This window comes from Asterias rubens, chromosome 22, assembly GCF_902459465.1.
Source record: "Asterias rubens chromosome 22, eAstRub1.3, whole genome shotgun sequence".
NCBI classification, from domain to species: Eukaryota; Metazoa; Echinodermata; class Asteroidea; order Forcipulatida; family Asteriidae; genus Asterias; species Asterias rubens.
Window position 1 is genome coordinate 91,318 of NC_047083.1, and position 27,906 is coordinate 119,223.

A 27,906-nucleotide genomic window follows, 5' to 3' on the forward strand; every position below is an offset into this window, starting at 1 on the left:
CATGACCAACATTACCTGCTGACATTTTGAAACTCAAGATTGAGCCTCTTAGCAGGTGTTCTTAACTCCTTTTGAATTTCTGGCTCAGCTCGATGCACTTTGCACAAAATAACATTGACCAACTGTCATTCACAATGGCCAATCACTGTTTCCATTAAAGATCACACGATCAAGCCAAACCTCTTAAAGTATGAAGTTGCGGATTGTAAGCATATAATCTAAATTTGATTTATTTGAATGACATAATGTACCAGCACAATGTAGGCCCAACATAATAAACCTGCATTTCAAATAGTCAAATGCCACTTTTTAATTCTATGTGCTGTAGTCAAATAGTTACAAAAACAACTGCAATTGGTAAAAGGACTAAAAGGCTATTTTAGTTTGTCTTTGCTCTATGGTTTATATTATATCCATAGAGGAAATAATGGGGTACTCAAATGTAGGGCCTATCTAGCCAGTTGCCCACCTACTTTCAATCCAATCTAAAATGACTCAGTCCTTTAACTGGAGCCTGTCTGCCTCATGAAGGTAGAATGGTCTGCCTTAGGCTTTACATGAAGGTTTACACCCACACAATAACTTTAATACTTTCAGTATGTATCAAACCACAGACATCAAGAAATCTCAGCCACATTCTAAGTTATGAAAAGCTTTGTCAATAGTCTGGAATGTTTGCATTCTAACAAAACACAGATTATGATCTTTAATTAGTCACACTGGTAGCCAGTCATTCTTTCATGCTGATAATGCACTTGAGTTTCACTGGTAAACAAAGGTTCCTTTAGAATAAAACACAGATTATGATCTTTAATTAGTCTCACTGGTAGCCAGTCATTCTTTCATGCTGACTATGCACTTGAGTTTCACTGGTAACCAGTGATTCCTTTAGAATAAAAAGAACTGTTTATCTGACAAGCCACTCCCGTTATTCCTTTGTGCCTCGATTTGTTATCTTTTAATTGTTGATTTGTAGAAAAAATTCACGAAAATTTGGACTTCTGAAGAATGTCATTTACCAACCTTGCTATTAACTCTGTTTTAAAAGCAATTTGAGATTGCTATGGTTTCTATTTGGTTTCAAAAAACAATATTTAAGGACTTACAATCCCCATAGTTATATTATGAAAATTTCTCCGTTTTTTTTGGTGTTTTTGTGAGAAGAAGAAAAAAATTCCCCAGGGCCTTGTTAATTTGAAATTGATTTTTCATCCCTGAAGCAAATCATAAAGTTGCACACAACACATTTTGTTGCTAGACTAGTAAGTCTTGAAAACACCTGTTCTGAACAAATTGTGGACCTTTGCGCAGGTATACAAACATAAGAGTTCTGTAAGCAGTAATTAAGCTCTGTATAGCAGAAGGTTGGCTTCCTGAATAATTGTATTATGAGGAACAGAAACGTGCATACAATCAGTCAATAACGTCCAAGTGAAAATACAACATGTGAAGAAATGTAAGTTTGCAAACCAATCCAGCTTGTTGACTGCAACTGGAAATTGTCCATCTCTCTGCCATTCCAAGGCAATTCGGCTTGATTTATGATGTTTATTTCTGCTTTAATGAGGTCATAGTAAGTGCAGTTATTTGATGTTTTATACAGGTATGTTGTAACTGTGAATAATGATAACAAGGTTTATATCACCATGCCATCTACAGTGTAGATCATGGCACTAAGCAGCAATATATTAGTAAATAATGACATTTGTTGAAGGACTTAAAATTGTTTTTCAATCCTTTTGGTATGACTGAGTTGCATTTTGAATAGTGCTCCTAGATTCAAACCAGGAATTAAGTTAGCTATTGGCCAAAAAGTTTTGTAGAACAACATGGAGGGCCCAATTTCATAAAGCTGATTCAGAAGCAGAAAATTCTACTCAGCAAATTTCTTAACTAAGCAAGAAAATATTATAAATAGGATACCAGTCACAGCAATAGTAATTGTATAGTATCCTATTTTTGCTGAGCAAGATTTGTTTGTGCTTAGCAAGTTGTTTGTGCTGATTGTTTCTATGAAACTGATCCCAGATAGTCCAGGTGTAGAGAAAGACAATGTATTCATCTCATATTGTTGTTTTCCTTGGAGGACTGTTCATGGAGGGCACATCGCTAAACTTCACCCCGTACCCAAACTTTCCGAAACTAAAGTCCCAGGTTTACCTTGACCTGAACCTACATGATGTTGTGGAGATAATTTTCATCTGGGTTGAATTCCCACAATGACTCTTTAATAAAAACATGACATACCATAAACTACCAGCTGGCATTCAATGCATGGACACCCTACCATGCATGCCAGGATATTTCTATAGTAAAATAATAGATCGTCAAGAAAGAGGGCATGAGTGTTGGACAGCACATACTTGAACACTATTCTGTTTGTACCATATATACATCCATCGTTTAAACATCCGAGGTTGTTGTGGATGCTCACAACAACCATATCATGGTTAGGACTCTATGATGATTCTAGGATGACTCTAGGATTATAAGAGTGCAGTTTGGATCTTATCGTCTTGAGTATGTCTTGGTTCTGCAAATCAGGAGAGGTTAGTTCTTGGAATGTTCAAATCATGAAACTCCTGTTTTATGAAAGCTTTTCTAGAAATTAGTTTTGGGAAATTGTCTACTGTGGTTAAATAACTTAAATCCTGGAAGTTTCATAAGATTCCTTTTAGTTAACTTACTCCTGGTCTTACGAGACTCGGGGGAAAACACTGGTTTTACACACATTGCTGTATTGGTAAAAGCATGCTAGTATGGTTTTTGTTATTAGATTCAACTGCATTGCATTCATTGTTCGTACAAGTAAATACATAATTTTGTGTATGAATCCTTCCAATAAGTAAACATGCACTTGAGCAAAATGTTTGCTGAGTTTTTATGTACGTAAGTTTGTTGACATTGTAATACAAAACTAGTATTATGATTCAGTCCTTGCTAAATGGTTCAGGTTACAACTTTGTCCACAATATCTACATGTTGTAAGCTTGTCATTGTATATTGCAAATACTTTTAAATGATGAATAAATTATCTGTACTAGAGTTCAGCTAAAGTTGACAAGCTCAGAGAAAGGACCATCTCTATGCTACATACGTGTACACACACACAGATCTTGAACAGATTGGAATACCTGTGTTATGATTACATATCGTAAATAGTCACTGTGAGTGCAGTTTGCTTCATTCAATTACTTCAATTTAACCCATCCCTACAAGAATAGCTGAAGAAATAATTACAGTGTGTGCATCGCTGGCCTTGCATGTAACATGCACTCATATAATTTATGCATAAATCTTGAACTGTACCTTTTTACATATTACCCCTATAAAGAACAGTTTCATCCAGCAATTTTGCGTAGTGCTGGCTCAACAAAATAAAGACAACTTATTTTTGTGCACACTGAATGCTAATTTTGAGTAGCAAATGGTGATTTTTGAATAGCAACTGATTGTGTATCATTTTGCTCTGCTATACAAGGAAAATTGCTCGCTGGCCATAGCAGTAGACTTACACAGTCCCAGCTTTAATCTCTCGCAATCTAAAAAAACGATAATACACAGTACAAGTAGTATGCAAAGATTGAATTTCTAGTCATTAGCCTTTGTTCATTGAAAATGCACTATAAAGTTGCAGCCGTGTTTGTATGGAGACCTTTCAAAGGTATCAACTACGTGGTGGAAAGAAGCAAAAGAAGACATATGATAGGGTTGACAGATTGCAAACAGAGTCTCAATGGCATGTGTTTTGTAAAGCAAGAATGCGCAGTTGATGTCACATTCTGTGGTACGCTTGTTAAATTTTTAAATATATATAAAGCATATTTTTCCAATGCTCCGAGAACATTTCTTCCTAAGAGGAATATGATAAAGAGCTTGAATCTTTTAGATGAATGTACCTACTGATTGTATTTGGGTCTTTAAAAGGGAAGCACTCCTAAAAATGAATGCCAATACAAACTTACTTGGGTAGAAGTACAACATCTTTTGTTATATAACACCCAAGCAGATCCTTGCCATTTGATTGGAGGATTGTCCGTCACGTGATAGCAAATAAAAGTACCATTGCACGCTGAGTCACTCACCGTGCTTTTTCGTTCCATCCGAAAAGTACCATTGCATGCTGGCAGCGTGCAATGGTACTTTTCGGATGGAACGAAAAAGCTGAGTAAAAACATCACTGCGTGCGCGTGTCTTTGGTAACGCAGCAGGTGTTACTGCAAGAAGGCATAGTAAAATTACTAGCATTCGGCTTCTACAGTTGAAATTGTTTGTTTTGAAAGTTGTATCTTTCAATCAAAATGACAAAGATCTACTTGGATGTTATATAAAACAAATAATGAATGTTTTTCATTCGTGCAATGGTGCGAATATGTTCATTCGTTGAAAGCTGGAATGTTCCATTCAACTCGGCTCCGCCTCGTTGAATAGAACATTCCATCTTTCAACTCATGAACATATTCGCACCATTGCACTCATAAACATTCATTATGTGTATAATAGTATAAAGCATTTTGAAAATCATGTCACTATGAAGTAATGTAATGTAAAAAGATATAAGTTTTATCTCCCAAAATATGAATCTGAGGAGCATTTCTTTCTGGCTGAACAAAGTTGCTCCGGATTGTTGGCAATGTCTCAAATGACCACCTTTTGAAATGAAACTTTCACTGGCTATTTTTATTGTTATTGAAATAAACATCAGATTTTAAAAACAATCAAATGATTTCAAAAATTCAAGGTATACTTTCCCTTTAAATTACTTTCTTTAGATATAAAGGATAATGTTTAGTGGAAGGGACCGGTTCAATCTGTTACAAATCCGATATCTGGAAATTTGGGCCCACAACAAATGACTCACCTTTACCTGTGTGACCTGTAATGAGACTTTATGTCTTATGTGGTCATAGGCAATTTATTAAAGGATATCATGTATCAAGTTTGTGAGAGGTTTGCAGTAGTACCACGTGTAAATCTCTCCCCTTGATTCTAAAAACCACTAGTGGTTTGACAAATTCTCCAATGAATTGATCTTCAATTCAGAGTGATCATAATTTCAAGAATCATGAGTTATTGCAAAGTAATTTTCTACTTTAAACTGTCTAACATTTCAGTTTCCTTCAGCCCATGTGCATTTTACAACACATTAGAGAATACTCTACTCCATAGTAACCAATGAACCTTGTAACATTATTGTGACATTAATTTCTTAAGTTACCGCAACAGCATGAATCATTCTTAGATTTTGGAGTTTGATTTCAATTTCCTTCATCATCAAATATCATGTTACATTTGCAATAAAATAAAAACCTTTTAAGGGTAAACTTTCAAACTTGTACACAATCAGTTTGAATGATGCAATTAAGTTGGTGTGGGATAAGTTATAATGGTTTTAAAAAAGTAAGCAAAAGGCAAAAAGTGGCTTCTAAATCACTCATCAGTGACGCTCAAGGTGTTTCAACATTCAGTATTGTTCTGCAAGGTGTTTTTGAGCTACGCGACCGATTTGCACCACAAGGTGCTGTGGTGCAAAGCAGCCAATCAGACCAGGAACACCAGGGCAAACCCCTTCTCTTTATGATAAGTGCACTGGGTTCTTTGACGTGCATTGCACAGCACAATGGGCCTATTGTTATTACGTTCCATCCCAAGGATGCAGCCTTACATGTTATGGTTAAAGTGTCTATCTTGAGGACACTTGAAAGTGTCATGACCGGGACTCGAACCCACACTTAACAGAAACACCAAAGCTTGAGTTTAGTGCCAACCTGTTGTCAGGATTTATCTGAATACATATTTTTGTTTATTTGACAGTCATCATACTGGGGATACCTCATTCCATCATCCCATCACTCACTATGCTGAAGCTGAAGAAGATTTTACACTCATTGAGAGGTATGTTAGTTCCATCAATTTATCATAAAGTTTTTTTAAGAGTTTGTTTTTAAAAGTGTGTTACTTGATTATTATTATTTATTCAATTTATTATGGCACCCAGAACAAAGATATTGACAAACTAGGGAGACTGCCAGTATTATCGGGCTAACTCAGTTGGTACATGTAGACAGTAGAGCGCCGGCATATTAATCCGGAGATCATTGGTTCAAATCCTGCTCTAGTAAATGTTGTCTTTGTTCAAAGCCAAACTAGTTATTTATAATTGACATCAAGTTCACAGTACAAAACAGCGAGTGTTTTTTTTTAGTGTTTTTAGTGAATATTTTGATACATGTGATTTTTTTATATTTCCCATCCAGGGCTCCGAATACACCCCCTTACCAACGCAGTCAACTAGCTCCCTTAGTGATGTCTGAACCTACTGGGAACTCCTCCTATGATGATCGTTCTTCCTACCCAACCTCTCCTTCCTCACCTAACACTCCAACAACACCCTCCTCATCAGAACGTCCTAGCTTCAGAAAGAAAGTTGTTTCTAAAGGATCCACTCCCTCCTTGAAACGACGGCGTGATGCTGCTATAACAATGGAAGGATGGTTGTATAAACAAGATAGTGGTGCCTTAAAGGTGTGGAGGAAAAGATGGTGTGTTCTTGCTGACTTTGGTCTTTTCTTCTACAAAGGTAAACGTCTTAATCATAATTAGCATCACACCTTTCCCTTCCTCTTGTTCCAGATTGTCAACAAATCTAATCATACACAACCCTTGAAATAACCAATGGCACACACATCAATTGCCGTGGTGCTGATGGTGCCCTCTGCAAGGTTCCGATACAAGCTTACACTTTCTGAATAGAAGTGCCCCTTACCAGAGGAATATTGCTGTGCCCCTTGAAGAACGAAGTTTGAGGCCTGCGTACAGTAATATTATTGCCATGTAGTTTTAAGCTTTTAGGATGATTGTTCGTTTTGATTAATACACATACATGATGTCAACATACCATCAGGTCAAGAGATAAACAAATCAAAGCAAACAGACTTGTTTTTCATTTTTAGTATTTTGGCTTATTTTCTGAAACTTGACTATGCATTGCCTCAAAATCAATTCAGAAGGTGAAGTATTTCTGGAGTTATATTTAAATGAAACATTTGTTGAACATCATGACTAGATGGCCACATTAATTGTCTAGACTCCAGACTCTAAAGAATTCCAGCCTTGACTCAGCTGTTAAGTTCATACTGATTAAAATGTCAAGTATATATTCAGATCACTAACAGACACGTGCCTGGGATGTACTATCATTACCTCACCTGAAGTCAATGCACCATCAAATCAAAAGATAAATAAATCTAAACAAACCAACTTTGTACTTGTAATTTATTCACATACAGCATTGTACAATCTGCAGGCATGATATTATTCCTTACTTCCTTCAGTAACGCTTCTCAGATTCAACTTTGTGGGCATAAAAACTGATATATTTTGTACATATCCACATGATTCCAAAGTGAAATGTTTCTCAAAGTGCTTTATTTTATCGAAAGCTACTGTAGGCTTGCCATTAACTGTAGGTATTGCAATTAACTTTAAGAGTGATTACCAAACAAGTACCTTCACTTTAAAGTGCCATGTAAAACAATAATGCTCCATGTGACTTATCTCATTGGTTATTCATCAGTCGTAAAACCCACACAGTCATCAAATCTATTTTCTGATGCTTTTCATCCAGGGTCGGACAAGTCCAAGAGTGAAACGGGTTCCATTTTGATTCCTAGCTACGTCGTTGGTCCGGTCGGACCTCAGGATAAAATTACCAGGAAATTTGCTTTTAAGGTAAGAGTTTTTGTTAATCTTTCCCTGATTTATTTGTGTCTGTCTTCTTCTTTGGTTAAAGAATGAAAGTCTGTGGACAAAATTAATCCACATAAAATATCAAATGGTTTTATGCAAGTACATGTATAATTTCAGCCTACATTGTTTATGAATAACACTCTCATTGATATAATTATCCAAAGTCAGATGTTTAATTAAACATTAAAGGGAGGGGATTTTTATTTTAAAAAACACAAATTATCTAAATTGAGGCACAAGCAGTGGTGTAGTTTTGTTGTGAAATTGTTTTCTCCAAATTCCAAATGCCACGCCTTTATTTTGGTATAATGTTGGTGCCTACCATATTGCATGTAAAGTCTTTACTCACAATTATCCCAAAGTGGTTCAACTAAATCATGATGGATTTTTGTTTACAAATAATTTATTGAAATTTTAATTATTAATTATTTTCCTGACTTAAATTTTCTCTGAATAATTAAAGTTATTATTTTTTTTCTCCAGTGTGAGTATAATGAGAACATAATCCCTAGCTTATTTATAAGAACTAAAAAGGTTATTTATTTCCCTAGTGTGAGCATGATAATATGAGAACATACTCCCTAGCTGTTGAGAATTAAAATAGTTATATTCCCCAGTCAAGCATGAGAACATACTCCATAGATGCTGAGAATTTAACTGATTCTTTTTCCCCTCGTGTGAGCATGAGATCGTACTCCCTAGCTACTTAGAATTTAACTGATTACTTTTCTTCTCAGTGTGAGCATGATATGAGAACATACTCCCTAGCTGCTGAGAATTTAACTGAATCAATTATTTTTTTCCCCAGTGTGAACATGATAATATGAGAACCTACTACCTAGCTGCTGAGAATCAGAGTGATATGAATCAGTGGATGAGAGCTTTAAATCTTGCTGCCAAGTTGCAGCTTGATGGGTGAGTAACAACGACTCTTTAAATCCTCTAGTTCTGGTTGCCTTATGCTTTCTTATTTGTCACCATAACATATTGTCATTAGCCTTTAAGAAAGACTCTGCTAGAGTTAAAACGTCGTCAGGCCATTAAATATTTTTTGTTTGCATTTATGTCCTCTTGATTGCTAAGCAGTTTGCAACATCTAATTCTATTGATTCATAACATAGTGTGCATAAACACGCAACAGCTTTCTTCTTTATAATCATTAAAGGGCTATAAATGAGAAATGAGAAGACTTTAGGGTTTACTATACTCCTGGTAGCAGAGGCTTCAATTATGGTTGGTGCTATTTTTTGATAAATTACAGGCAACATGAAAGGCCTCGATATGATGAGGATGATGCAGGCTTTAAAGATTATCAATCTCGCGCACTCAACAATTCAAAACGAGACGAGGACGACTGGTTATTCCGAAGCCCAAAGGACTTGAACGACACAATACCTGATGATTTTAATGACGACAGAACACCACAACAACAGGCCAATGGGTTTGATCCTAATGGTCGGTTACCAAGAGAACCAGATGAGCTTGAGAGGAAACATCCTAACAATGAGGAGGATTATAACAACGCTCCAGAGGGTTACTGGGAGGCAAGAGAGCGTTTCAACCAAGGAGGATGGCCGGAGGAGATGAAGAAAGGACGAGATGGAGATTCTAATCCCCCGGCTATCTACGATTATCCCCCTGATGAGGATATAGACGGATACTCATCTTTAGAAGAAGGAAAACAACATCTTAAGGATCGTTACTATGACGATGACCCTAGGTCAAAGTCTGATAGTGATGATCAACAGAAAGAAGTCATCAACCAACACCGACGTGACCAGAATGATAATTACAATAAGGGTAATGCCCGTAATGCCGGACAACCAGGTGAAGACAGACACGATGGATATAACTCACTCTCTGAAAGTGATCAAGATCGACAGATTGTGGCAGAGAAAGAAATAGTAGTCAATACCTCAGCTCCAGTTGAGAATTCTGAGTATGAGGAGAGACCAAGGAGTGCTCAGCCGAGACAGGGGTCAAGACCTACTGGTCAAGATGAGAACAGAAGACAGGGACAAAATAGACCCAGAACAAGGTAATATAGAAACAGCCAAAATGTATAACAAAATAGTCATTTTTGTGGTTTGCGGTATACCATTAATCTTAAGTAGAGCAATCAGAACCAACACTACTCAACAGAGATTTTTCACAAGCTGCTACCGCAAACCTCCCTTAGTTATACTGCAACCATGCAAAGTTTCAAATCTTACGTAGTCATTCTTGACAAAATACGTACTGACCACGTAAAGTATTAAAATTTTTGAATTTTGTTGACCTTTTTACCTTTACAGAGATTCAGAATCAAGTCGAGCTTCCCAGGACAGACACAGTGATAGACCCAGTGACAGACACGCTGACGGACATGGTGACAGACCCAGTGATATGCAAAGTGGAGATCAACGTCGTAGTTGGGATCGTGAGAGTGGGTCATTGTCCAGTGGAGGTAAAGCTCGATCAAGGTCCATGGGTCGAGAGCGGTCAGCTCCTCATTCTCCTGGTCAGTATCCGGACTCTTACAAAACACTTCCAAGACCGAGGTCCAAATCCAGAGAGAGACGAGACACAGGTAATAATTCTCTTTAAAAAAAAATTTAATAGATGGAAATTTGCATCCAGATTAAAGAAGTTTTGGGTTTGTATAAAACCAAAAATTTATATTGCAAAAACATTTCTAATAATTTGTCTGCTTAGCAGGAATGCAGAGTCACAAAATGTGAATGGTAGATTGGTTGGTAACCTTTATTTAAATTTTGTTGTACTAAGCTGCTGTTTGTGATTAAGTAGCTCTATGAAATTGGGCTCAGATAGTTATTTTTTTTCAAGATGAATTTCAAATAAGCATCAATTTGTCTTTATGATTTGAGAAGATGAATCTGCTTTTGTTTGTTTCATTTTCTTTAAACTTTCTTTTGGGGTTGTTTTTGATTTATTTAGACAATAGTCAATCTGGGCGTCCTGGTGACCATAGCAACAGAGGTAATTATGATTCCTCTACTACCGACTCTTTACCGAGTCCCTTCGGCAATCCAGTGATGTCTCCATGGGGTGACGGAAGAAGACCAGACCAACCTCAGAGAGGACAACGACCTCAAGATTATGATTCATGGTCTGAGTCAAATAGAAGTCAAGATCGAGATGATCGTAGACGTGATGCCACTAGGTCCTTAGATCGGAGCCAGAGGTCACCCTATCCATCATCTATGGAGAGCTCACCAAGAGGACCTCATCAAGCAGCAACCTTACCTCCTGATTATCGCAAACCTAGAGGCCAAGACAGATTGTCAACTCCAACAGGATCTACTCATGGATCAGTGGATGGGAGACAATCTCAACCAAGAAGTGACCCAAGACGAAGTGACCCCAGAGGGGACCCGAGACAAAATGGCCAAGGAGGTGACCCAAGAAGAAGTGACCCCAGAGGGGACCCTAGACGGAGTGACTCAAGACAAAGTAACCCAAGAAGTGACCCTAGACGAAGTGACCCCAGAGATGACCCAAGAAGAAATTACCCCAGAGGGGACCCCAGACACGGTGACCCAAGAGATGATCCCAGAAGAAGTGACTCTAGACGAAGTGACCCAAGACGGAGTGACCCAAGAGGTGACCCAAGAAGGAGTGTCCCAGGAGGTAACGGAAGAAGAGATGTTAGAAGTGACCCAAGAAGAAGAAGTGACCCCCAGAGGATTGATCCTAATAGAGTCGGTCCACATGATGATAAGAGAGTTGAAGTTGAATCAACTCAAGGAAGGCGTCCACCAGAGGCGCTACATTTCAAGATCCCCAAGAATGGAATTATGGTGAGATTGATTTTAAAATCAACGATGTCCAAAATATATTCGAAGCTTCTATGACCCTTTGGCCCTTTTTTGAAACCACGACTACAACTCTAGACTCGACTCATGCTAGCTTGGCCCCGCAGGTGCTTTAAGAATTGTGCTTTCTTTGCGTACGCGCTCAGGGATTCAGACAAGGAGCTTGAAGCAAAAGCCGTGGATTTGAAAAGGGCCTATGATTACATGCAACAATATTGACCAGGTTGAGTGAAGTTTGCCAACCATTGTGTTCAAATAGCGATATCTCGTTTTGTTGTTTTCTTCCAGGAACAAGATGGCGTTACTCCGGAACAAAGGTCAATTCTACAGAGTCCTCTAGTTCAGCCAAACCATGACCTCTTGACCCCTGAGCAGAGGTCAGACCTTAATAGTCCCATGGTTTATCAGAAGAACGAAACTGAATGGCCATCCAACGTACCAGAGTCATACTACAAGGCAAAAGACAAACAATCAGAAAGGTAGGAAAGTGTACCAAGTACCAAATCAATTCAAATTTATAATTAACAGGTGTCAAGGCACCTGTGATAGACCGTGTGAACCGGACCCAATTGGCTCTGTTTACTGCAAAATTCTGCACTAATGATCATCATTCTCTGCTGAATGTCTGTACTGGCTGTTTGAGCAAAGAATGCCTAGTATGAACGAGGTGTACGCAAGTGCACAAGCAATAATTACCTGTTTAAAGGCTTGCCTAAGCGCAAATTTCCTTGCTTCCGTAAGCGATGATGTGTGATTACATTATAGGAGCTCATTTTCAAACATCCTTTATACCCATAGTGGATCTTGACTCAATATTATTGTTTCTTTTGAAGAGGATCTGGACCCGACTTCATAGAGCTCCTTAAACACAAATAGTAGCTATTCAAGCACACCAACATTACTTGATTAATGTTATCATGTCACATTTTGTGAATTTGTGACTGGTATCCTGCTCATTTCTGCTAAGCAGGAAATTGCTAAGCACTATTGTCTAAGCCCTATGAAATTATTCCCTGATTGTATTTTCCCTTCCACAGTGAGAGACATACTCCAGTTCAGCGAAGCATAGACCCTCAATCTGACTACATACCACAACCAGTAGAAGCCGTCATACAACGCTCTACACCAACCAATCCAACATTCAACGCACCCTCTCCTAATCCAAACCAACAGAGGGCCTCCCATTATGACCATCCTCGTAGATATGCATCACCAATCACTGAGGAGGAAACCGGTAAGTAAACTGCAACTTAACACGGCCCAATTTCATAAGGTCTGTTAGCACAAAAAACTTGCGCTTAGCAAAAATAGGTTACCAGCCAGAAAAACATACAGTTTGGTACTCCGGTCATTTTTTGTTTAGCCAAGAAAATTTGCTAAGCAGATTTTTCTGGAAAGAGAAGGGGTTTGCCCCGTTGTTCCTTGATTTGATTAGCTGTAATTGCACAAGAGCTACGTGAATGAATTGCCATCATACTCTCAAAATGTAGCTCCGCAATACCTTTCAGAAAAAACACTTAATGTTGAAGCACCTTGAGCGTCACTGAGTGACGGATATAAGCGCTTTACACGTGTAAAAATTATTATTATTACTATTATTATTACTGTTATTATTATTATTATTATTATTATTTATAGAATGTTGAGTCATATATTTAAATGAGGCTTGTTTCTATTAATTCCAGGTGGTGGAGTCACGGAGGCAGATATGGCTCCAAGCCGACCCAAGAATGGCAGACCGAAGAGTCGATCAAACAGGAATACCTTAGAAAAGAATGAGTATAATGGAGGAGATATGTTAGCACCACTCACTGAGGGGAATGGACCTAGTAAAGGGGTGAGTCAAATCCTTTTGATCTTACTCACCAGAAGTCACCAAATATCCTGTGTATAAGGCGCTTGGCCTTCTAGGCGCAGAATCACTGAAACGGGAATCAAGACTCAAAGCAATTGGTATATTGTTGCTGATGTTGATTTTGTTTTCTTCACAATTTCAGCCAAGAGAGCCTACAAGTCGTTTCCGTAAGTGGCAGATGAAGACACAGCCTTATATTCTTCTGTCTACCGGTATTCGTCTTCGTCTTAGCATTGCTGCTGGAGATCTCCTTGGCAAATCGGTAAAAAGACTGCAAATCCTGTGTTTTAATAATCACTACCTTGTAAAGACCAAGAACAACACAGAAACAGGAAAAACAAACGGTCTCCCAAGAAGAGTTCTCGTTGTTCCATAAGGAAGTTTGTGTACAGAACATCAGAGATTGGGTTCAAGGATGAAGGAAGAAAAAAAAAGATGTCTCCACAGGGATGTGAAAAAGAGAATATGTATTTGTGTTTTATATTGTAATCTACTTCTAAACTTGATTTTACTTCGGTTTAAACATTTGCAAATAATTAGTTTTGATTGTTTTGGTTTTATTGTAGCATGAAGAGCTGGTGTTGTTATTGATTCAGCTTCGTCGAGATCAGTCCAACTTGGAACGATGGTTAGATATGATTGATCAAGAATTAGCTTTATTGATTGATCCAACAACGCCACCTGGAAGCCCAAGCAAGATCAGAGCAAGGTAATGTGTTACGGGTTGAAGGCACTGGACACATTTGGTAATATTGTCAAAGACCAGTATTCTCACTTGGTGTCTCAACAAATGCACAAAATGAAAGATGGTTTATTAAAAAACTTTCCTCGCAGCACAAAGGCTGAATTACAACAATTTTACATAAATTTGAAATTAAATAGAAGGCAAATTGGTAATAAAACAAATAAAAAATATGTGAAATAGTTAAACCACTTTTACACATTGAAAATTGCACATTGAAATTGAATTTCACTAAAAAATGGTGTGACAATACAACAAAACAACAGACAAGAATTGAAAATGTTATAATCAAGAAAAACAAGCAAAAAACGAATTAAAATCAATAATAACAAACCTGTGATTTTGACAGAAAATAATTAAAGAAAAAAACACCTTTCAGATGCATAAGAAAGGTTTGCGCGCACTTACCTCTTAAAAACTATGTTACTTCAGAGGGAGTTGGTTCTCACAATATTTATGGTAGGAGCTATATAATATAGGAATACAATATTTATTTGATTGACTTTAGACATGGTGATTCTTTACATCGTCGTTCCAATCCAAACCTGAATGAAGAGAGACAGTTTTATGAAGAGTTGGAAATAGAACAAGAGGAAGTTCAGCGAGAGCTTGAGATCAGTGGTCCGTTGGTTCATCTGGTGGATAATCTGGTCCGGATGGGAAGTTTATATGGAGGGGAGAATCATATGATAGCAAGGGAATTCTACAAGGTACGTTAAATTCATTCATTATTTGTAAATAAGGTACCTTTAGATTTTTAGACCAAAGAATGCTAACAAGGTTTATCCTATGAGGTAGGAAAAAAATGCATTCTGATTTTACCATTGTTTGAATAAATCAGGTTGGCTCAGTGGTTTCTTTCTTTCTTTGCCTTTCATCGATGTGGACCTCGGTTCGAATCCCATCTGATGGGGCCTAAAACTTGCATAGTTTTTACAAAATCATGTTTCATGGAAGTGAAATGTTGCTCAAAATGCTTTATACTATTTAAAGCTTCTGCTGTAGGCTTTTTACCAAGAGGAAGAATGATCTAAACTTTGAGCATGTCGAGTGGTTTATGTGGACATTAATTCCAGCATTTTGATGATTCTTTTCAGGACAAGGTACAGAAAGACTTGGATCATATTCAACCTAAGAAGTTGATTGAGTTCTCTCGACGTCTTGAAGAAGAGAAATTAAACCGAGACTTGAAAGGAGAATTACAACAAATACAGACGGCTGAAGATAAACTTCTAGAGGTAAGGGATCATTTCTGAAATATCACTATCCATTCAGTATAAGATTCATTTGGTATAAGATTATTGGAAATAAATAGTCCAGGGTTCTCCATATGTGGGTTTTCCGCTCTCCCAAATTTTAAGACCACCCTGCCAAAGAATTGGCCTCCCTGCCAAAATATTTGACAGCACTTCTTTTATTTTAATATTGTATCTTTTTTGTCTATTGTACTTGTTTATGCTCTTAGGGTTTTGGGGTGTTTTAACCTTGGAGAAAGACTCCAAAGGGTGAAATGTCAGACCCTAAACAAACTTTGCTAATTTTAAATTGTCATTTTTTGTAAGTTTTCCCACCACTTGAATCCAACAATCTTGCTTTTAGTTCTATCTTATATGTTTTCTTCATTCCTATTCCATCATTTTATCAGATTGTTTACTTCATTCAAGAGAAGGTAAAATAAAGATTTAATACCGGAAGATACCTTTTTTTATTTTCACCCCCATCCTCCACTCCTGCATCAACCTATTCCTGGCCTACATGTTCCAATGAATGTCAGAGATGTTATTGTCACCTAAATGTGATTTCTGGAACCAAAGTTGTATATTTTGACAAGTATTGTGATTGTCTTATTTTGTGACATTATAAATGTATGTCAGCAAATTGTTTTAAAGTGGCTGTTTAGTGCGTAATGTTGTCAAAGTCAAAGGATAAAAATGTTTTATTTTGAATCTACTTCCTTTGAATTTAAAAACACTCTGTTAGTATTTTCCCATAGATTGATTTAATGCTCATTGTCCGTAGATAATCCAAAATAATTTCTAGATACTTTATCTCTCCTCTTTTAGACCAAATTATGCTTCCCTTAAAGTCCATTTGTTTTAGTTATTAATAAGATGTCTATTTGTTTTGACAACAAACCTGTGTAACACTTCTCACGGTTCTTGTGTGTTTGTTGCATTGGTAAACCATTATTAATGCTTATAGATGGTGGAATAAAGTAAAAATTTACGAGAACGGGACCAACTCTCTACCAACTGAGCTTTAATGATGACAGTCTTCATATCATAAGGGGCTAGATCATAGAGTTATATATTAGAACTAGAGGGCCCACTGGTGATGCTTCTTGCACAAACGCGACGGGACCGCAAGGAGACACGCGCGCCATTCTGTACGCGCGTTGAATATGAAGAACACGTTGGAGGTTGTATTTATTGAACGCTGACGCGATGCTGTTTTGTCAACTTACAAAATGGCCGCACAAACACATGCTAAGCAATGCCTGTTTGTTCAACTTAGAAAATGTGCGCATGCCGAGAGCATTTATAGGCCAGTGCGCCCTCTAGTTCTTATATATAACTCTATGGGCTAGATAGATCAGTTGGTAAAGCGTTGACACGTTGATCTAAAGTCACATGTTCAAGTCCAACTCTACTAAATATTGTTTTGTTCAACCCAAAATGACACTTCCAATATTGTATTGTATTGTATTGTACAGTGATCACTTTGTAATGTTTATTTAATTTCTGTCTCCCAAACTGCCTGCTTGAATTCCTTTAATGGCTATCATTTCTTTTACTTCATCAAACTTTCAAAGTGAGAGGCTGAAGGTTTATTCCTAAATCCTTGTTGTATCTACACAGGAGAAGTTAAACCATCTCTACATTCTAGATAAGAAGTTACAGGAGATGTCTGCCCATGTCTCAATTCTTAAAGAAGACAAAGATCGTCTTGAGACGTCTTTAGAACGTCTTGGCCGTCAGATGGATAAATATTGGGATGAACCTGAAGCAGTCGCTGAGATGGGATATGAACAACATCGTCTGGAGAGAGATCTGGTCAAAGTTCGCACTCAACTTGCAGTTGGAACGAAGGTAGACATGTCATTGCTTAAGATATAAGGAATCATAAGGACATTGACAATGTTGGTGACAATGACAATGCTAATGATAGTACTGATTTCAATAATGTACAATTTAACACACTCCATTTGATTACGTATCAAAGCTCGGAATTCTGAGGAAAAAATCCACAATACCACCGTAGAAAAAAACAAGATGAGATAATTTTCCTATTTTGATGTATTTATTTAAAAGGAACTGGAAGAAGTTGCTGCTGAGAATGGAAAGATGGAATTGGAGGTGACTCTGCTGAGATCAAAACTAGAAGGACGTCATAATCGTAGTCCCAAAAACCTGGTAAGTCAATCTGTTTGTTGATCAGCTGGTCTACTATCAGTTACTGTGTTTCTATTTGTATGGCAATCTGAGTTCAATGTGACAATGCATACTCCTATAATTTCACGAATTTGGTGATGAGAAGCAATTATATAGTTTTGTGTCTTGCTCAAGTGTTGTGACTGAGATTCAAACCCTATGCACTAATGACATAGCCTCCAGATCTTAAGACCGGTGCACTAGACCACTCAGCCATGACAAGCCATAGTTGAAATGTAGTTTAAAGGTCAAAGGATTATTGATCACATGGTTTTGTTCTTCTTGTAGGATGGAATTAGCACTAAAGAGCGACTTCAGATGGAGACTGAAGTTACGAGAGTTCAATCCTTAATGGATAGTTTGGATAAACAAAGACACCTGCTTGTTAATCAGATGCAGAATCTCAAGTTTGGATCACCTGAAGGTAAGTACAATATCTCAGACTGCTACATAGTCTCTGCCCTTTATAGGCACTGGACTCGTTTGGTAATTACTCAAATAATATAGTAGCATACAAAAATGCTTGGTAATGAGCAGCGGAGAGCTTTTGATCTATAGTATAAAACATTGTGAGAAATGACGAGAGATGTAATTTATTTTGAATACAAGATCTGTAAAGAGTTTCTCAATATTTATATGTTGTTCGTTTGGTTTCTTTGTGACAAAAAGTGCACTCATGATTGTAGCTGAGCACCTACTTCTTAAATTAATTGCCCATTTTCATTTTGTCCACAGTGGTGTCCGAGAAGATTCCTCGTCACAGACATGAGCATTCGCCTCGAACTCCCAAACAGTATACAGTGACTGACCTAGACACTATGATGTCACATGACATCAACACATCCTCTGCTACCCTGGCAACACCGGGTGATAACAGCTCTAAACTAGCTCCACCAATCCGTAGAAGGGGTGACAGTTTCAATAAAGTCCAGGTGGGTTAGATTTGTTTAATAGATTGTTTATTGTAATCAGAAAGTCTAAATATATTGTAAAACGCCAAATTTGCCAGAACTTACCTGCTTAGTTTTTGACTAGTGGTCAGCGCCCTAAGCATGTCAATATAATTAAGACACTATATAAGTTTTGGTATTATTATTATTAAAACAATATATTTATGCTTATTTGTTTTTCCCCCAGCAAATAAAGGAACAACAAGTTCAGCAATCTCCTGTACTTGAATCAGCCATATCATCAACAAACCAATCGACTTATCATGCTTCCCCTCAAATACTCCACCCACAACCACGCTATCAACAACCCCCTCCACAACAAATGGAACTGTCTCCAAATAGAGATAATCAGTACTACTCGAGACCTTCCACTGAGTCTCCAAGGGGTGATCCATTGTCTCATGATAGAGGTAGGATTTTTTTATCAGTTCTTCAATTATCTTGTATTTAATATTCTGTACTCACCTTGTTTCAAAAGAGTTGGGTTTTGAACAAAGAACAAAATTGACTGGAGCAGGACTTGACCCACCAACCTCCAGATTAACAGACCAGTGCTCTACCAACTGTGTTATCTAGCCCAGTGTTGGCGGTCTCCCTAGTAGTCAATATCCATCTAGTCAATGTCCAGGGTGCCAGTCAGAAGACTGGTTTTAAATGAATAACAGGTGTGTGATCTGTTTTTATCATATTTATTAATAATCCATTCTCCTCCCTAGTGCGTAATGGATCAGCCCAACCACTTGGCAACCGATCTGATAAGAGAAACACAGTAGGAGGTCACGGGAAGCGACCCAAAAGCTCAAAAGACTCCAAATGTAAGATCTCATTTTCATAACATTTTCTTAGGAATTTAAGGTAACTGTAATGAAAGTAAATTTCCATTATCATCAGCTGTTTTCAGCAAAAAGCAGATTATCATCCGGTTTTGGTTAAATCAAAATCAAATAAAATCAATGATGATTATTTCAGATCACACAATCAGTCGTAGTGGTGAGGTCATAGTGGGGTCACCGATGCGTCGTAGTCGATCTGTTCCTGATCGTAAAGGATTAACACCCGACAACGATAACCAAAAACTCTCTGCAATGGTAAGTAAACTCAAGCATTTTATTTATTTAAGTAAACTTGCTGTTAAAAAAAAAAACTAATCAATTACACTCCAGTCACGGTGTACATATATTAATGAGTTTCTCGGAGAGTTAATAAATAAACATGGGAGGAGTTCTAGGCAAGCTTATTTTCATAACTAATAGTTTACATTTAATACTATGATGAATTGAATAAATGCATGTGGATTAGGGTAACTTAACATTTGAACTAAACTATATTCCTTTTTTTTAATCACAACTTTTAAGTTGAAAGATCTTGATCTAACTGGTTTAATGATAAGGAGGACTAATAGTAACAACAAATATCAACAGATTATTTCACAAATTGTATACAGACTTGAAGAAAGCACCAAGATATGTCCCAGTGTCCAGATTAAATGAGGAAACTTTTAACTCCTTTTACCTTATTGGCTTTGAAACACATATCAAGGTTTTGTTTTGTTATCAATAACTTTTTAAACTGTAAGTATAGATTTAGATTAAACAATAGCAAACACCTTTTCATAGGATCGGCTCATGCCAGGGTCACCCCGCAAGAACAGCAACAATGATTCCAATCATGGAGCATTCTCGGACACCGAGGCAGAACCCGTCCTCAAACCTAAGAAAAAAAGCTTAAGAGTGAGCGAGGGATCACAGGTATTGATCTGGTTGCTGTGTTGCTTAAAGATGCTCATTCATAGAATGCAAGATGTAGTATAGGTACAAGACCTCTTGTCAAAAAAATCTGTAAAATTGCGGATTTTTGCAGGGGCTGAAATGTTCATTGAAGAGAAAGATTTTAAGTGTTTTGAGAAATGTTTCTCAAACTATATCTTTACAAAAATTTGTGAAAAAATACAAATTTGAATCTTCGAATTGAAGATGCAATAAGTCCCTTGTTGTGTTGTCACAAGCCCAAAAAGGGCCCTCAATGAGGTCAAAGGAAGACTTTTTTTATAAAGTTTTTTTTTTTTTTTTTTTACTCTTGTGATTTTGAGCTATGCAAAGGGTTTATTTGTGATCAGTAGGCTATGCATCAGATTGAATACATTCAGCATTAGGTAAGGTTTGCAGTTACACCATGTGAAAATCTCTTTCACCTGAAGACGATCAGAGCATTTGAATCGAAACGTTGAGTTATCCACTACTGATTCTTTTCAGAACCAACACTCCTCAAAGGAGACATTCACATGGTGTTACCACAAACCTCACCTAATTGTACTCAACCATGCAAAGTTTCAAATCCTACACATACGGCATTGACAAGTGGTTTTCTAGGTAGAAGGCTTGATGTGCTTTTAACATTTGGTGGCAGTATTCTGCGCTTTAAACTAATACTCAATTCTAGTAGAAGCTTATGTGTTTTTACAGGTTGTATTTCTCTATAATACAATATCTAAAATTCTCTTCAAGCCTATACAATGTATCATTGCAATTCATTCTCAGCAAACATGTAGTGTCAAAAGAACTTATGACAGTACTACTATGCTTAATACACATCAGTGTAAGGATAAATACAAATCATGTTCTTTAAGATGCAAAACAAATACATAAAGAATTTACAAAAAAAAGATGTACAAAGAAAAGAGTAGTTCATGAGTGCTCAGACTTTTCAAAATAAAACAAAAAGTGCAACAAAAAACTTGCTTTCCCTTTTCAACAATTGAAATTAATTAAATTATCAACAACATTTGAAATGAAGTATCAAATAAGGTGTTGGCTCTGTTCGCTTTTAGTCGGGAAGAAAGGTAGATTGCTAGCTATGACGATTTCATAACTTTGCTTCAAAATGTCGACAATCTCAGGATTCCAGCTGATAGGGTTTAGTGGCTTTGAATATCATTCCATTTATTTATTCCTGAATCCTTTCCATGCAGCATGATTCACCTCATTTCCATTTGGAGTTTATTATTTATTGTTCATGTTCTGTAACACACAGCTATAGAGTGTTGTTTGTTGTATATTCACCATCATTTGCTGTTGCAATTTTTTATTTTGCTCACCTACCTTTTATGCTTTATTGTTGATTTGTTGTCTGCACATTGAGCTTTTTCCATAAACAAATTCTGACAAAATTAAGCTGTGCACAATTGAATAGTGACATTTTATTTACTCTCTTTCTTAGTTTTGCATGATGAAGATAAAAATGTGATATTCTTAAGTTTGTTATTTCTCTCCATTCATTATGGGTATCGACATGAATTTAAATGTTTGGCTTCAATGTTGGTATTATATGTTCTTTTATTTTGATCTAGTTCTGTTAATTTCATTAACATTATTTTTTTCCCCCCTTTTTATTTGTTTTTCCTTCCCATGCTTTGCTCGATACCCTTTTATCCTCAGCCCAAAACACGGAGCCCTTCCCTTCGCCATATCCGCTCTGCACGATCCCAGACCTTGCCTGGCCGCTTCACTAACCAGTCACCACAAACTCTTCCAGTTCGACCTCGATTGACCTCTGACCTGACTAACAGTGGTAACCGTGGCACTAACAGTAAACAACAACAGCAGCAGCGGGCTAGGAGGCATACCTTCAGTGGGAACCCACTAGGCCCACAAACTGGACCATTTAAGGCACGGACATTGCATGCTAGTAACTCATTAACCATTGATCCCTCTCAAATGCACAACTAATGCTATCAACCCTATGTTGCAATGGTATCTTCCATTATAAACTTTGTCAATTATGGGGGAAAAGTAAACTTATGTTTGTTGGACTTTTGGGTTCTGAACACTTTTTTCAAACTTGTGATATTTATTAGTTTATGTTTATAGGCAGTCTATTTTTGTAAAAGAACAACAACGAATGGAAGATACCAGCAACATTTATTTATTATTTTAATTTTAAAAATAATTCTAAAATTCTAATTTCATACTAAACTTTGAAATATCTTTGCTATTAACATGAAACTAAAACCCAAACATAAAATCCTTACAATACACAGCATCAATCTAGATGTTCAATATAGCAAACAGGTGTGTTGAAGCTTACCTGTCGACACATTTAGAAGTTTGTATCAATTCAAATGTATCATACGTTCCTTCCAAAGTGTTTTTTTCTGTTGTTGTTTTTTGAAAGTATCGAAAGTAACAAGAAGAAACACATCATTAACCAAATAATGCATTTGACTTAAAATACAAGTTCTAAGAAAACTACATAAAGCAGTCCCAAGTCATATTATTTTGCTCCATGATAAGTCTTACATGAGTCAAGGAAACTTGTTTATGGTCTGGAATAGGTCTTGGCTTGGTTTGGATTAATCAGTTCATCAGAATCAAACACAACATTTCTTAGTTAAATTTTACTTTTAGCTTATAACCAAGGTCATGAGTCTGTTGGTTTCCATTAAGTCAATCTTGCCGCTAGTTATTCTTGAAAGTTTCAACTTATGGTTTCCCCAAAGGTCATAAATCTGTGGGTTCTTCTTATTAATATTAGCCAGTAGGAAAGATACTGCATTGATAGTTCTCAGATTATTAAGAGAAAAAATACTTTATAAAAGCGTGTTACATGTAGGTTTTTTGTATCAACTTCCTGTGAAGAAAATTCTTTCTTATGTGATTGTGGATGTCTAGAATGACCATTTGAATCACAAACAAAACTTTACAAGTAATTTGATTACATTTGACTCGCACAACTGTATCAGATTCAAAGCAGTTTAGGCCACTATCAATATGGGTTGACCTTCACCGCATGATTCTACCACAATCAATGTCAAGCACAGAGGAACAGATTAAATTAACAACGTGGTTAATTGTCCAAACAACAAATATTGACTGAAGAAGATAAAGGCAGATAATTTATCAATCTTGAGTGATAGACAAATCTTCCTCTTTTAGATTGTAATGTTTATCTCTTGCTGTCAAGCTATTTCTAATTTCGATTTTGAAACAGTTTAACTTCCTACTTAGTGCGTAGGAGCAATAACAAAGCAAGTAATCTAAGCTCGTGTGTGTTTTTAAACTGAAGCTGGGCTGCAGCGCTAATGGTGGGGATTTCAAAGCATGCATCTCTAATATCCTTTTTACCAGCTGCAAAGTCTTGATCGAAATTTCCTTTCAAAGACAACTTTTCTGTAGTGAAAATCTGAAGTCTTTTTGCAGCGCAGTTTTCAAAAAAGAAGCATTTTTTTAGGTTAGATTAGGTTCAAGCACTGTTAAATTATGCGCAAACAAAGTTGGGAATGTTGGATGCAATTGGTTGCCTTTGTAGTTATATTAACCAATCAGGATAACGCATTCTGCTAAAATATGAATATTCATGAGGTCTGAGGAAGATGCTGTATACAAGGGAAGATTAGGCTGTGACCTTTGACCCAGGTAGGCAATAAAAATACACTATGAGAACATACATAACAGACATACAAAAAGCATGTCATAGAAATAATGATAAGTTCATTTATTTTGTTAGGGATGTTTGCGCAAGAGATGAAATTGTATTTTATTTTTTAGATAAAGAAGTGAACCTTAATAATCTGAAACTCAATAGTAATCAGAACCATAATGAACGCCTTGACAAAGCTGTGATTTGTTTGGTTAGGTTTTGTATTTTTTTTTTTTTTTAAATCATTGTTCATTTAAAAACAACTTTAGAAACTGTTTGATGAAAAGGTCAAGAAAGTTGTGAAGTTGTTAAGTCAATAAAGTCATCGCGTCAATTTGGTCTCAGTGGTGAGGTTTCAAGTTATAAGCTTTGAACTTGTTCAGTCTCATTGTGTCATTTAAGATCAACCCAACTCATGGTGTGTTGTTGTAAATTTGGTCTCAGTGGTGAGGTTTCAAGTTATAAGCTTTGAACTTGTTCAGTCTCATTGTGTCATTTAAGATCAACCCAACTCATGGTGTGTTTTTGTAAATTTGGTCTCAGTGGTGAGGTTTCAAGTTATAAGCTTTGAACTTGTTCAGTCTCATTGTGTCATTTAAGATCAACCCAACTCATGGTGTGTTGTTGTAAATTTGGTCTCAGTGGTGAGGTTTCAAGTTATAAGCTTTGAACTTGTTCAGTCTCATTGTGTCATTTAAGATCAACCCAACTCATGGTGTGTTGTTGTGAATTTGGTCTCAGTGGTGAGGTTTCAAGTTATAAGCTTTGAACTTGTTCAGTCTCATTGTGTCATTTAAGATCAACCCAACTCATGGTGTGTTGTTGTAAATTTGGTCTCAGTGGTGAGGTTTCAAGTTATAAGCTTTGAACTTGTTCAGTCTCATTGTGTCATTTAAGATCAACCCAACTCATGGTGTGTTGTTGTAAATTTGGTCTCAGTGGTGAGGTTTCAAGTTATAAGCTTTGAACTTGTTCAGTCTCATTGTGTCATTTAAGATCAACCCAACTCATGGTGTGTTGTTGTAAATTTGGTCTCAGTGGTGAGGTTTCAAGTTATAAGCTTTGAACTTGTTCAGTCTCATTGTGTCATTTAAGATCAACCCAACTCATGGTGTGTTGTTGTAAATTTGGTCTCAGTGGTGAGGTTTCAAGTTATAAGCTTTGAACTTGTTCAGTCTCATTGTGTCATTTAAGATCAACCCAACTCATGGTGTGTTGTTGTAAATTTGGTCTCAGTGGTGAGGTTTCAAGTTATAAGCTTTGAACTTGTTCAGTCTCATTGTGTCATTTAAGATCAACCCAACTCATGGTGTGTTGTTGTAAATTTGGTCTCAGTGGTGAGGTTTCAAGTTATAAGCTTTGAACTTGTTCAGTCTCATTGTGTCATTTAAGATCAACCCAACTCATGGTGTGTTGTTGTAAATTTGGTCTCAGTGGTGAGGTTTCAAGTTATAAGCTTTGAACTTGTTCAGTCTCATTGTGTCATTTAAGATCAACCCAACTCATGGTGTGTTGTTGTAAATTTGGTCTCAGTGGTGAGGTTTCAAGTTATAAGCTTTGAACTTGTTCAGTCTCATTGTGTCATTTAAGATCAACCCAACTCATGGTGTGTTGTTGTAAATTTGGTCTCAGTGGTGAGGTTTCAAGTTATAAGCTTTGAACTTGTTCAGTCTCATTGTGTCATTTAGGATCAACCCAACTCATGGTGTGTTGTTGTAAATTTGGTCTCAGTGGTGAGGTTTCAAGTTATAAGCTTTGAACTTGTTCAGTCTCATTGTGTCATTTAGGATCAACCCAACTCATGGTGTGTTGTTGTAAATTTGGTCTCAGTGGTGAGGTTTCAAGTTATAAGCTTTGAACTTGTTCAGTCTCATTGTGTCATTTAGGATCAACCCAACTCATGGTGTGTTGTTGTAAATTTGGTCTCAGTGGTGAGGTTTCAAGTTATAAGCTTTGAACTTGTTCAGTCTCATTGTGTCATTTAAGATCAACCCAACTCATGGTGTGTTGTTGTAAATTTGGTCTCAGTGGTGAGGTTTCAAGTTATAAGCTTTGAACTTGTTCAGTCTCATTGTGTCATTTAAGATCAACCCAACTCATGGTGTGTTGTTGTAAATTTGGTCTCAGTGGTGAGGTTTCAAGTTATAAGCTTTGAACTTGTTCAGTCTCATTGTGTCATTTAAGATCAACCCAACTCATGGTGTGTTGTTGTAAATTTGGTCTCAGTGGTGAGGTTTCAAGTTATAAGCTTTGAACTTGTTCAGTCTCATTGTGTCATTTAAGATCAACCCAACTCATGGTGTGTTGTTGTAAATTTGGTCTCAGTGGTGAGGTTTCAAGTTATAAGCTTTGAACTTGTTCAGTCTCATTGTGTCATTTAAGATCAACCCAACTCATGGTGTGTTGTTGTAAATTTGGTCTCAGTGGTGAGGTTTCAAGTTATAAGCTTTGAACTTGTTCAGTCTCATTGTGTCATTTAAGATCAACCCAACTCATGGTGTGTTGTTGTAAATTTGGTCTCAGTGGTGAGGTTTCAAGTTATAAGCTTTGAACTTGTTCAGTCTCATTGTGTCATTTAAGATCAACCCAACTCATGGTGTGTTGTTGTAAATTTGGTCTCAGTGGTGAGGTTTCAAGTTATAAGCTTTGAACTTGTTCAGTCTCATTGTGTCATTTAAGATCAACCCAACTCATGGTGTGTTGTTGTAAATTTGGTCTCAGTGGTGAGGTTTCAAGTTATAAGCTTTGAACTTGTTCAGTCTCATTGTGTCATTTAAGATCAACCCAACTCATGGTGTGTTGTTGTAAATTTGGTCTCAGTGGTGAGGTTTCAAGTTATAAGCTTTGAACTTGTTCAGTCTCATTGTGTCATTTAAGATCAACCCAACTCATGGTGTGTTGTTGTAAATTTGGTCTCAGTGGTGAGGTTTCAAGTTATAAGCTTTGAACTTGTTCAGTCTCATTGTGTCATTTAAGATCAACCCAACTCATGGTGTGTTGTTGTAAATTTGGTCTCAGTGGTGAGGTTTCAAGTTATAAGCTTTGAACTTGTTCAGTCTCATTGTGTCATTTAAGATCAACCCAACTCATGGTGTGTTGTTGTAAATTTGGTCTCAGTGGTGAGGTTTCAAGTTATAAGCTTTGAACTTGTTCAGTCTCATTGTGTCATTTAAGATCAACCCAACTCATGGTGTGTTGTTGTAATAAAAGAATCAATCCTTAGTTGGCCTGAAAGAGAATCAAACCCAAAATGTATCAATTTTATAAAAGATGTCTAGAATTTTCCTAAATATTCCTTTGATATTTATTTTCTGCAGGGTGTACAAGATGATATAGCTATACATGAATTTGAGGCAGCTATGACAGTAACTGAAAATGAATATGAAGACTACGCTCGGACTGAACCATCTCAACCAGTAACATCGGATGTAGTACGAGGTGATTACAAATCAGTAGAGGTGGATGAATCAACTGGAGGAGGATTGGTAAGTTCAAATAAATCATTGCAAACTTTCATTTTGATACTGGCCATAAACTGAATAATTGGTGCTAAACGTGAGGAATGTTTGTAAGAGACTTTCTTGTTCATGCAAAAAATAGTTTGTAAAGTTTTATGATATGGGTTTAAAGATGATCGAGAGTATGATCAAAAATGGTACTCATCAGTTGTTACTATGGTAATGCATCACTCATTACTATGGTATTGCAATTATCAGTCATTACTACGGTAACCACAAACTGTGATTCTTACATCTCTCATATCTTCTTTCATCTTTCATGTTCCTTCTCCATCAAACCTTGCCTATCAAATGTCTCACAATCGCCCCTCCCCTTCTACCCCCAAACTCGATCCTTTCTCATCACTACCTTTCATTCCTCTGATCCTCATCTTATCTTTATTTTCTCATCTTTGTATCATCCCTCCTCCTCTTCTTCTTCTACCCACCTC

General features: G+C 36.8%; 1 protein-coding gene across 9 annotated transcripts in view; it reads left to right on the forward strand.

The window, feature by feature from the left end:
- The window catches only part of LOC117305192, a 47,615-nt gene that overhangs the window by 9,872 nt on the left and 9,837 nt on the right, over positions 1-27,906 (forward strand). For 6 of the 9 annotated variants that reach the window (XM_033790000.1, XM_033790002.1, XM_033790003.1 and 3 more), the window contains 25 exons: positions 5,815-5,895; positions 6,258-6,580; positions 7,628-7,731; positions 8,558-8,664; positions 9,011-9,787; positions 10,044-10,318; positions 10,687-11,549; positions 11,853-12,043; positions 12,602-12,798; positions 13,250-13,401; positions 13,562-13,681; positions 13,986-14,128; positions 14,670-14,871; positions 15,259-15,399; positions 15,807-15,830; positions 17,020-17,250; positions 17,473-17,574; positions 17,881-18,016; positions 18,328-18,524; positions 18,730-18,952; positions 19,259-19,357; positions 19,512-19,630; positions 20,159-20,290; positions 21,977-22,207; positions 27,275-27,442. In XM_033790000.1, coding sequence (XP_033645891.1) covers positions 5,815-5,895; positions 6,258-6,580; positions 7,628-7,731; positions 8,558-8,664; positions 9,011-9,787; positions 10,044-10,318; positions 10,687-11,549; positions 11,853-12,043; positions 12,602-12,798; positions 13,250-13,401; positions 13,562-13,681; positions 13,986-14,128; positions 14,670-14,871; positions 15,259-15,399; positions 15,807-15,830; positions 17,020-17,250; positions 17,473-17,574; positions 17,881-18,016; positions 18,328-18,524; positions 18,730-18,952; positions 19,259-19,357; positions 19,512-19,630; positions 20,159-20,290; positions 21,977-22,207; positions 27,275-27,442 — 5,338 coding nt within the window. Of the gene's footprint in view, positions 1-2,484; positions 2,550-5,814; positions 5,896-6,257; positions 6,581-7,627; positions 7,732-8,557; positions 8,665-9,010; positions 9,788-10,043; positions 10,319-10,686; positions 11,550-11,852; positions 12,044-12,601; positions 12,799-13,249; positions 13,402-13,561; positions 13,682-13,985; positions 14,129-14,669; positions 14,872-15,258; positions 15,400-15,806; positions 15,831-17,019; positions 17,251-17,472; positions 17,575-17,880; positions 18,017-18,327; positions 18,525-18,729; positions 18,953-19,258; positions 19,358-19,511; positions 19,631-20,158; positions 20,291-21,976; positions 22,208-27,274; positions 27,443-27,906 lie in introns of those variants that run through there. The other 3 variants (XM_033790008.1, XM_033790007.1, XM_033790001.1) reach the window with 3 other exon arrangements.